The sequence below is a fragment of the Siniperca chuatsi genome, linkage group LG6 (genome assembly GCF_020085105.1).
Source record: "Siniperca chuatsi isolate FFG_IHB_CAS linkage group LG6, ASM2008510v1, whole genome shotgun sequence".
NCBI lineage: Eukaryota > Metazoa > Chordata > Actinopteri > Centrarchiformes > Sinipercidae > Siniperca > Siniperca chuatsi.
In genome coordinates, this window is record NC_058047.1 from 31602804 (window position 1) to 31615193 (window position 12390).

The following is a 12390-nucleotide window of genomic DNA, read 5'->3' on the forward strand; positions in this document are numbered from 1 at the left end:
CATGTCAAGCCAATCAACATGTCTGTTGGTGACACAATCTGGAATCTGCATCACCCAAAGAGAGGACAGAGAGAGAGGAGCATACACGTGTCCGCATAGAGTGCCAGTGTAATGACTTGCACACAGGAGAACTGGCACGAGAGGGAGAGGGAGAGAGAGAGATCGACAGGAACTGCCATTAACAAACAGCAAACATCATGCATGTATGCTAAATATATATATGACAAGCCACCCTGCATCAACCTATCAAAATACTACAATGTACTGAATTGAAAAATATATTTTCTAAGTCTTACACTGATCTACAGTTGTATTTGCGACATTTACAATACCGCAAATAGCCTACAATTAACTCCATATAAATGAAAATTTCAGATTATTAGAGCAAAAATGATCACATTTTTTTCAAGATTAGTTTGAATTGTATGACTGCTGTTGAGTGTTGGCTCGGTTGTATTGTTTTTCTGCCAACATGCCTGAGTCAAGAGTTGTATCACCCTCATTTTTCATTGACAGGTTAGAAAGACATTGTGCCTTGGGGATGTTGCTGAGACCTCTGATTTAAGGTCAGAGGACAAAAATGCTTAATGAAGGCATGTTTACTACAAATCTGTGTTTTGTGTAGTAAAGTCATGCAATGATTATGCCCAATTTACAGATTGCAAACAGAACAGCCTACTAACCTTACAACCGTGCATTGCCATCACATGGAAATGAAAAAAGATGGTAAATGGTAAATGGACTGTACTTGTATAGCACCTTTCTAGTCTTCTGACCACTCAAAGCGCTTTACACAAAAGAAAGATGTTGCTAACTGTAATGTTGTCTAATTTATAATAAAGAAACTTGGCTTTGTGAAATGATATTTGTTGCTAACTCACAAACTCGTTGGACACACGTTAAAGCAAGTATGGTGTTTTTCTTCTTCTGCTGCTGATGTAGCCAATAGAACAGTCAGTGTTACTTAGTTACTTGAGTACATTTTTCTAAAGTAACAGTACTTTTACTTGAGTATAACATTCCACCTCTCTATCCATCCCTGGCTAAATGTATGTCTAGACACCAAAAAATACATTTTTCCAAAAGAGAAAAACAAACGGTTCTCTATGTCCACTTCATGACATGATAATCCGTAAGTCAAACCTGCGCCAAGAACAGCTCGTCTTAATCAAGATGAAGCTTTACATTCTCATGGACCAATCAATTTATGCTCACGTCAACAGCAGTCTGCCAGACACTGCAAATCCAATATATACTGAGCCTGAGTAGCAGGCTGAATGGAGCTATGAACAGCAGAATAGTAAATGACAACAGTTCAATAAGTCATCACAAAATAATTCTGCAATTAACTCAGCATGAGTGATTGATGATACATAACGATGTGACAGTGTGTTACACCCGGCCTAGGAGATAACAAAAAATGACTCCCCTCTTTCCCCACTCCCAAGGATGTCCAGTGCCACAACAGATGCACTGCAAAAGAGGTTGATTTATTCATTACTCAAGGTAGTATAAGCATCAGGGAGAAAATGGCCAACACAACAAACAAAACAACCTGTATTACACCCTAAATTTCCTACCAAAACAGAAGAACAAAAATAAATACAGGTAACTTCCCTACCTGCTAAAACATAAACAGTAGAAAAGAGATCAAACAAAAAGGCTTCTCCCCCCTATATTTACCCCAACTGCTCTTTTAAATGTCAGTTACATTATATACAAAACAGTATGTTAGCACTAGTATAATCTAATTTACAGCACAGCCAACACAGGACAGGATAGCTCGGCACGGCAGGGTCTGGTTGGGAGCCAGGAAAAAGGAGAAGCGGCATCGGCTGGTGCCATTTTAAAGTAGGCGCCATCAGTCTCCAGTCCAATTGGCAGCCACCATGCGCAAATCAACACACTGGGAAAGACACAGCAGTGTAAACAGCACCACCCTCAGGCAGGGAGGGAAAACAGCACAGAAATGAAATGTTTTATACTTAAAACCCCGCACAAGACAATGCATTGGCCACAATATTATCAGTTCCTTTTATGTAGTGAATCTCTATGTTCAAATCCTGTATTGACACAGTGTCTGTGGGCGGAGTTTTCCTTTAAGGCGCTCTTTACACCTTTTGTTTGTGTGCTGTTCAGTTACAGTGGACTCTTTCAGCTGCCCTCAGTACAGTTTGATTCACATAGAAATCTCCACTCACTATGCATAAACACACAGACATTGGATAGTAGGAGGGAGAAGACACCAAGGTAGAATTTAGCATCATTAAGATATGCATAGTCCATACAGCCCTACTGAATAGTCTAAACAGACAATGTTACCTTCCTGTTTTTGCCCATAATCTACCAACAGTCAGTCAGCCTGGAAGAGACTCAGTAATCTTAACTTGGAGAGCTGGATGCTGAGACACTGCTGCCACTTGAGTTTGTTCTTATAAATAATACATTGTTCTCTCCTGCTCCTTGTTCATGACCCACAAAATTGCCTCCCACACAAGTATGGTGGCAGTTCCCACACGCTGCATGAAAGCTGGAAGGAGGGCGGCAAAGAAACAGGGTATGATTGTATTGATGATTATGTGTATGCGACCCTGGGGAGTTGCAAATCCAAATACAAGCTGGGTAGGGGGAAAGGAAAGTTACGGCATACTAGCCATGAAGAGAGCCTTGGCTGGATGAGAGCAATGAGTGCTTGAATACAAATATTTGTGTTCTGAAATTATACTATTAACTATGACATTTAAACCCAGAAGGAAAATTCAGATGATCTTGATGATAACTATATTTAATCTTCATCTTGGTGCTAGTTATGGTGATCGGTACAACTCAGAAATCAACTCAATTAATTTCAGTTCTTGTTCACCAGAACTTACAGTTGATCTTGTAATATGATACACATGGCTACAAGACAGCAAATGCGTCAGTCATGACATTGACAATGACATTGAGTAAAATACTATCAACTTATGCAATCACACTATGATTCTGGTGGAGAAGCCTGCTTCATTCAAAATTCTAACACTCTGTATTTGAATCAGCTTTTTGTGAATTCCTACCACCAGCCATCATGTGATTAGGTGACAGACTGATGCATGTGCACATTCTAAGATCTAGATCTGAATTTTTCTTTTTCTCACTCTCAATCATCTCAAAGTGAAGTTGTGAGTCATGTTTTAATAAGCTTTTGGCTGTGGATTTATGTGTTCAGGCTGCTGACTGGCTTAGAGCTAAATGGTTCCTTTTGAAAGTTTGAAGTTTTTGTCTGTGGGTATTCATGACCATTAGCGGCACCTTTGTCGCTGTTGTTGGATGCTTTCGTCTTGCAGGGTTGGTATGTGTTTTAGAGTGCAATCAGTGCCAATAATTTGTATAAGCTGTCAAGCTAAAGTAGACCAGAGTGCTTCAGGCTAAAAAACAACCGTTGTATCATTTAATTGCAAGATTTTGTATAATTTTTTATCTTGTATATAGTTAACACAGGTCATTTTGTACATACTATGCCCTAGTATTTGTTTCAAACCAGTCATTACATTCAAAAAACCTTTGCTCTATTTAAAAGTCTACAGGTTCAGCTCAGCTGGAAATAACATTTACATCAACTGTGCTCAGCTTTGTATCCTAATGTTTCTAAAATATCTTAAAAGGGATTATTTTTTCATTTTCCTCCTTTCAAAAACTCAGAGTACAGCTCACATTCTTTTGAGTTCACTCGTGGTAGAAAAATCTGTGTGTGCGATCTAGTAAGAGTTCTTCTCTACAGCATTATGGGGTGAGAATGAGCTACAGAGAAGTGACGACTGCAAAGCACTCCTTCTGACAGAGAACAACATGCAACCAGCTCCCACAGACATAATGTCACGTTGTTCATGCTTTTTACACTCAAAGAGGTCATTTTCATTAGCACATGTGGAGAAGATTTCAGTGTTTGATGGATGCTGCATGATTAATTGTATTAAAATTACAATTTCCATTCATCCATCTCATTCATAATGTCTCACATTGCCGTATTTGCATCAGCAGGGAGATCCTAATTTCTCCCATTCATATGAGACAGCTGTCACCCTGTTTCTCACTGTAAGCAGAGACTTTGATACACTTCACTGATAAACCATAGAGTTACACTGACTTACATCGAATAATCACCAGATAACAGTTACATTTCAGTCTCACCTCTCAGCGTTACAGACTAGGGGAAAACCATGGAATGGAACTAAGGTGAACATGATTTATGTAGGGTTCTAAAAAACAAGAGTTCGCTGATGCTATCGTGCTGATCTGAATCATTTTTTATTTCAATCGAATTCAACTGGGCTCCTTTTTAATTTGTTGCTCCCCCAATATTGTTAATGATTGATAAAATTCAATCCCTTAACATGTGGTGGGGGGGGGCATGAACTTTTTTCGGCTTCTGAAGGGGGGCATGACAGAAAAAGTTTGAGAACCGCTGTGTTAGATAGACATACCCTATATTGTTATTTAGCTCATGCCAGTATTACTATACATGTTCTAAGACAGGTTTTACATAATTTGACATAGTTTGACTTATTGCCTGTATTTCCATTGACTTTACACAGTATATGAATGAATAGAGGGGAGTGTCAGTGTTACGGGGATACATGAACCATGTTGATGGACATTCTGAGCCATTATATGGTCAACAGCATTTATACAGTAGAAAAAATGGATTTTGTCATTGCCATTGTTTTTTTTTTTTTAATTTTTATTGTTTTATTGCGCTATTGTGATGATGCACATGTTTTTTTGCCTGTTTGTTTAGTTTGACAAAATATTCTTAACTGAAATGCAGTTAACTGCTCAAATGATTATTTCCTAGGTTCTTTACATTTTGGTGAATCTGCACCATGGAAAGTCATGCAGCTTTAGCTGCTAGCAGTTTCTGTTTGCACTGTAACCATGGATGTACAGACAGCCACCACTGCTATACTAAACAAGTATATATATATATATATATATTTAAATTTGATGATTATGTGGCAAGATCATGCCTTTCTTATATGATTTTTAGGTATATATATTATAATCATGCAAAACCTTTGTTGGTGCTCGTTCTTTGAGGTTGGCTTGTTTTTTGACGGATCTAATAGGCAGGATGCCTGATCTGATGAACACATTCAGGCTCCTAAGAGGAAGAATACTTTTGAATTTCTCTAGCACAACTTGGTTTCATTTATAAATGACTTTCTTATGGGATGATAAAATATGTACATTTTGACTGGACAAATCATCTGACAACTCACATGTTAAGTCAAACACTGGGTGTCTGGTAAACTGTGCTGATGCCTGAGGACTTACATTGATGCACCATGCTCTCCTAAACTGACTTAATCTGCATACGCATAAAAGCTGTCAGGGCTACCAGTGATAACAACAGCACAGATAGTAGCTTTCTATAGATCTGATGTTGTTGCTGTATGGAATGCTACGTCATCTGAAAGAACTCTATAACATTGCTTTAACGGGCAGGCGTCACTGGTTGTGGTATCACGTTTGAATTTTGAAAACACTTGATTGGCTAACTCCTGTCAGCTGTATATTATGTCAAACTTATTTCCCTTTCTGACTAAACTAATATGAAATCCATTTCCTTAATGTTCCTACTCAGCCTTTCACCTCTACACCCTTTACCCTCCCCAAATTTGATGTTGTGCTCATTAAGGCATAGCTGACTCGGTTTAATTGGATTCTCATGAGAGAACCAAAGACCCATCATTGCATTACCCAGGGTCTGGTCAATGCATGCAGATCATTTTTTAGTCTCCAAACCCAGCCAGGACCCTGCTTTCTGAGTCAGTGCTCATCACTGGAGCTGCATGTAGCTGACCTTTTTAGTGTTTCTCCTATTCACATCGCTGGATGCAGGGTAGAGCAAATACTGAGAGTAACTAGAGTAACTGAAGGCACAGTGGCTAGAGAGATCTAGAATCTAGCAGCCACAACCTTTTAACTTATAATGACAAATAAGTCATTTGTGTTTTAGCTAAAAGAGAGCCAACATCCTGACATCACCTCTGGGATCGCCTCTGCTCCATTAGCTTGTGTAACTACTGTAATTGAAGGTTTCTTTCATTGTTTTTTTATAACAAAGCGAAGCATGTTCCTGGGGTTTACTATCCACATTTTCTGATATACTGTATGAGTATCTGCTGCAGCACTGGCTATCTATCAACGCTCTCCTCTAAAGTCATCCTTCTAACTTTTTAGCTGTAATCAGAGCTGTTGCAGGGGTGTGAAAATGGTGTGGTCGCACAGGTCGCTTATAGTTTTTTTTTTTTAATATATATATTTTTTAATCCTTTTTTACAAACCCCACATACATTTGTTAAAGAATACATTTCAACTTTGTTAACCTTAGTGATGCTGGAGGTGGTCAGAGGTGAAACACACCTGAAACGTTTAACCAGAGAGGGCAGTGAAACAGCCTGGTGTTAAGTTACTCTTTAAAAAACGTCTACGCCCTTCCGCCGTCTCTGTCCATTGTTGTACTGTAGCTGACCATTCGACTGGCCTCAGTCAGAGTCAAGCTGGTGACAGTTAACCCATGACAGTCTTGTGAGGAATGGGGTTTTTTATAGACTGCTAAAAAGAGAAATATGAAGGAAACATTGACATTATATTGTTTTACAAAAATGTACTATCCCTGTCTAGACAATGCAGTGACCTGCATGACATACCCCTGAGTAAGGTTATGTTGTAGCGCCACATTTTTAGTGATTTGAGTGATTTTTTCTTACTTCTGGAACACAACCCAGAAGTTCTGGTTTCACTTTGATGCTCTATTTGGTGCTTGTTGTGCTTAAAATAGCTGATACAATTTGAAAATCTGAATTTACAGATCATTTGTACGATACAGTACAATAGGAACAGTGTCTAGAGTGTTAATGCTGCTAGAGCATGCTTTTAAAACATCCTAGTTGAAAAAATGTAAGGCAAAAAACCCTCCACCATTAAATGTGAGTATTTACTCCAATATGTAACACTCATCAGCACACCCTGTGCTTACACCAGCAGTGTGACTGGGGAAGGTCTTGTGCATTGTATAACAGCACAATGGGAAGATTGGGTGACAATGAATTTGCTTTTGTCTGTGAATGAGACTCCTGTGGAGCTACTCAGATTAACACAAAGTGTGAGTCTGTTGAACAATCCAGCCAATGAGAAGCACAGGAATGCTATACCTTTCATATAAAAATGTGTACTTTGTGTTTATAAATCTTCAAAACACATCTTTGAATCATCAATGCAGAAGAAGGTAAGGATTATAAATGTTCTCAGTGATGCTCATGCAATCAGAAAACAGTATTTAATCTGAAAACCGAAAGTAAAATGTTTAACAGCAGTGCTGTATTTCAGTCACATAACACAGTGCTATTTAACAGCTGTCTCTGCAGACTCCATAGCAGCTAATGGAGCTTACCTGTCTGTAAAACTGTTAACATATGGGCAGAGCTCTGAGCTGTGTGGATAATATTAGTACTCACTCTCTGCGTGAGAAGGCAGCACCAGTCCGGCCAGCAGCAGGAGATGAAGAGCTCCCCTGGTGAGAGGCGACAGCCGTCTGAGTCTAAGGTCCATGGTCTGACTGCTGGTACACGCTCCTCTGGTCCTGACACTGCTGCTGATTGGCTACGACCTCACACAATCATAGAGTGACACCTGCAAAGAGACAAGGGAAATGATGTTAAAGATAAAGGATCTGTATAGCTTAGCGTGTGTGGTCATATGACGCCTATGAATCTGCATTTCAGTGTAGTTCATTAAAGCTTTCCCACTTGCTGTTCTAAACATCTGGTAGGGTTGACGGGTTTGACTTGGGTATTGTTATAAATACTCAACATTATTACTGATGTTTTTTTCTTCAATACACTTTACCTATAATTATGAGAAACATATTATTCAAGACCTCTGCCCAGTAAAGTGCAGTGCACCTGCAGAGCAGCCACCCCACACCCATCTGATCTGTGGTGTGAAAACAGAAACAGTTGCCAGTTTAGTAAGTAATATTGCAGTCTAATACAACAGTCATGTGATAAATTCTACATTCATGAAGTTTATAATGTTCATTTTTTGTGAAACTGTTTCAGTGAGGTGTATGGTCATTTTCGCAGCTACAGTTATAGTGCTGTTGAATTATAAGTGTTTCTAATATTTTGTCCACCCCATTTATATCAATAAGGGTAGTCCAAATATTAGAAACACTGCTCTGTACAACGTAATACAATTCAACAGCACGGCAAACTACAACAAACTGAAACATTACAAAGTTGGTGCTTTTATACAAAGTGAATTATTTTATGCTAGTCAACTGCACTAGTTGGGATATGTAGAGCATGTTGTCACATTTTTACTCATCAGCAACAGGGGTACTAATATTTCAGAAATGGGATGGTTACATTTATACAATTTCTATGGAGAACATGTGATTCTGATTAGTTGGAGGGTGTGCATTATTACTGCACGGCTCTGGTGAAGCTGGAAAGCATATCAGCTTTTGCTTTTAAAGTGGGGCTGGGCAATAAGTTAATATATCGTTCAAAGACTTCGAGACCTCAATAATTAATATTTTTATATTAACAATGATTCAAATGAATATGTGTATTGTGAAAGGGGTCGCTCATGGTGACAAACACACGGAGAATTATTTATATTTAAGTTTCTCTCAGCTGTCTCAGTGTTTTAGCCTCTTTAAGCTCAGTGTTTTGGTTTCATGGCCCACAACGTAACTGTTTGGTTCAGTCTCACTGCTCTCATCACCCTCATTTCAGACAACACACAGCAGACAGACAAAGTTAGAGACTAGCTGAGGCGTTGGTGGAGACCAAACCACAAAGAATATTATACTTGTCTGGTGGCCAGAAACACAACTTCAGATGGATGCTAATGTTGCTCTGTATCTGCTAGAGGTGTGAACAGACTGTTTGCTAACACGTTAGTCAATGTTGTGTTTACAGCTTGTTCTGCTGCCCCCGATTGGCCAATAAATTTGACAAATGGAACAGGGGATTGAACCACGAAGCATACGATATATGGTCAACCCACATCATTTAAATTTTTATTTAAATGTATTAATTGTTGGTCATTTTGCCTTGACCTGACATTTTAGAGAAGAGGTAGACAGGAAACATGGGGAATGACATGCAACAAACATCCCCAGCCAAAATCAAACCAGGGACATTGTGCTTAAATGGTAAGTTTCTTATACTACCAGGCCATGGGGACACCCCAACAGAATTTACTCAAAATATGACATAACAGTACTTGGTATAAGAAAATGTATTCAAAATAATGCACTTTACAGGCAACCCTGCAGCTTGTTGTGGATTATCCCTAACATGTTTCCACTGATACCATGTAAATGCATGCACCTAGAACACAAGTACAGCCTAGTCTTCAGAACTTCGCTGATTACACATCAAGGCCGAATATGTGCTGAGACAGAACGCTGTGAATCCAGGGATCAGAGCGATACAAACCACTCCCTTCTGCCTCAGCACACAAGCAAATTACAGAGAGAGCAGTGGTCAGGCTGTGCTTTCCCCTGATTTTCCTCCTTTCTCAAGTGAAATCCAGAGCAACATGAATCCCAACAACGTCGCCATTCATGCAGATGCACACAGTCGACAGCTCGAACCAGACACATTCATCCAGTTTATCTGCCTTTCAGTATACTGTATGTTAAATCTCCTTGACAACTAAAAACTTTATTTTGTGGAATAGATTTCAAAGAAAAGAAAACACACACACAATTTCCAACATCCTTGACGTGTCATTAGGTGTGCTGTGACAGGAAGGCAGGGAGGAGACTAAGTGCAGGATTTCCACAGTCTTCCTGGATCAACAGCATTTCATACCATTACTACTATTTGCCAACAGCACTTTAGAGACGGCTGCAACACTTTCATGTGAGTTCTTCCATCTCGCAAATCACAACACATCCATTCTACAGCACCTCAAACTTTTCAACTCACCAATCTGGGGGATTCATGAAGTTCCATTCAGTCAGGCTTGGTTACTTTTTACATTGCAGCACTGCAGTGTTTTAGCATATCTGTAATAGAACTTATCTCAAACCGAAAAAAGTAAAAAAAATAGAATTTTTTGTTTAGTTTTTTGGTTTATCTTTTTAAAATGTTCAAAGTTAAATGAAATACAAAATTTGACACAGTCTTCTGCATAGGTAACTACTAGTGTTGTAGTACTTGAGATCGGTCTTGGTCTCGAGAGCACTTTTTGAAGGTCTCGGCCCCGTCTCGGAATCGACCACATTTTTACTCAGTCTTGTCTCGGTGTCAGACAAATTTTATTTCGAGACCACAACTGCAGGGATATCACTAAATTGCCTGTGCATTGTCCAATTTTTGGGTTAACATAATTTCTGTGATTTGATGTAAAACATCCTGCTTCAAATGCAACCATTAACTTGACTGATTTCTAATTTGAAATATTTGTAACTGTTATGGCTGTCGCCTCCCCGCCCCCCTTCACACTCACTCCAAGAAAGTGAATGTGGTAGACAGGAGAAGACGCTCTGACTGTCTGGGACGAAATGTCAGGCAAATTTGGCTACCTAAACCACAAAGAGTTCATCTGTAAAACAAAAGAAAACACAGCAGTATGTACATTCTGCAATGCAACACTTACTGAGACAGCTGGGACCATGTCAAACTTTTATAAAGCATTAAGAAAGATAAGCTAAGTGTAAGTGACGCTAGCAAAGCTATTGTTAACTAGCTAATGTTAGCTCACCCAAAGAGATTTAGCTAATATTAGCTATACATATTATGTATATGTATATACTATATGTTTCAGGGTGCTAGTTTCAGTTGCTTACCAGCTATTTGCCACCTAGCTAGGTGCGCAAGCTACATAATTTAGTTAACATATATTGAGGGATGTAGCTAAGGCAGTGTTAATTTTGCGAGAGATTAAGGGGACAGGGCATGTGGTGACAAAGTGTTTTTCCAAAGTTACGTTTTTGCTTGTGATAAACAATGACAAGACAGGCCACATAAAGCAATGTAGCTAATGTATATAAAGTTACGTTACATCAACATTAGCTAATGTCATCTCCGACATATACATTACACACCGCAGTACTTCTCCCTCACTTGGGTGAGAGAGCTAGAGATGTGACAGCAGAGAGTGGCGACCGAGTAACATTAATGTGCCTCCACTTCTATGAAAAATATACATATTCAATAGGCTGCTTTGCCTGGCCATAAGCACACAGCACATTAGTTTAAGAGTGCTAATTCTGAGTTTGAATACACAGTTGCAGATCAAATATATAACTTTTTACCTAGTCAAACCCTAGTGCTTGTGTGTTTTAAGTGTTGAGCTCCTCTCTCAATCACTCAAATTTTCCCACACTAGGTGTTAGATACTTAAAAGACAAATACACATCTACCCCCTTTCCGTGGAAGTTTAATCACCTTAATGATGATTGTTATTTCAGTGTTTGGTAAGAAAATTAACATTACCATTTTCTCTTAAGTGTGTCATGCAGTGTGAGACTTGGTCTCAACCCCTCAAGTCTTGGTCTTATCTCGGTCTCGATACACTCTGGTCTTGGTCATGACTTAGTCTTGGTTTAGATAGTCTTCACTACAACACTGGTAACTATAATGGCTCAAATGTTGTGTGTAGTGTGATCAATGCCTATTCGGATGAACATTTTGTATCCTTGATAAAAAGAATTAAATTTAATTAAATAAATGAGCCTGTCCAGAGAACTGATAAGCTTTCCCCAGGAACTTCCTCTGTCCCATGACCTTTGCCGGACTCAAGGGCACTAATGGAAAGTTTAATGACAACTTCACGATTTACAGCAGGTCTGTTTGGAGCCAAACTAATCTGATATCCTGTAGGGATACAAGTCACACTATGTTGCAAGACTCACAAAGGAATGTTGAGTGCCAGTTGAGAGTGAAGCTAAGCCAGTTTATTAGTTTACTGCCCTCACTAGCTTGGTAAAAGGAAAACCCCGATTTCCAATATCCCCTGATCTGACTTCAGCTGACCCGCAGAGAAACCGAAGACACACAGAAGCCTGCTAAAAGAGCCTGGTCCATTTCTGAGGTCCAACACAACAAAGGTTAGGAAAGAAGAAACCCTGGTTTACGCACCATTCACGTGGTGCAGAGAAGGAGGTATAGAGAGCATTATAGAGATCCGGGGAGCTTCATCCAGGACCGAGAACCCATCAGCTACAGATGCTTATCGGGACCAATAGCCCAGCGAGTGCCCCAGAGGACTGGAACTGCTTCTGCACCGCCTGCCCTGCTCAGCCAAGACTCAGGTGAAACAACGGTTTCCTGTGTTTACACAAGTTAATGCCACTGGCCAAAATAATCCTTCACTGTATCGTCTGGT

General features: G+C 39.4%; 1 protein-coding gene across 18 annotated transcripts in view; it reads right to left on the reverse strand.

Moving 5' to 3' along the window:
• The window catches only part of ptprfa (protein tyrosine phosphatase receptor type Fa), a 437857-nt gene that overhangs the window by 305269 nt on the left and 120198 nt on the right, over nucleotides 1-12390 (reverse strand). For all 18 annotated transcript variants that reach the window (XM_044200720.1, XM_044200710.1, XM_044200712.1 and 15 more), the window contains exon 2: nucleotides 7500-7674. In XM_044200720.1, the coding sequence (XP_044056655.1) occupies nucleotides 7500-7593 (94 nt within the window). In that variant the 5' untranslated portion in view covers nucleotides 7594-7674. The remainder of the gene's footprint in view (nucleotides 1-7499; nucleotides 7675-12390) is intronic.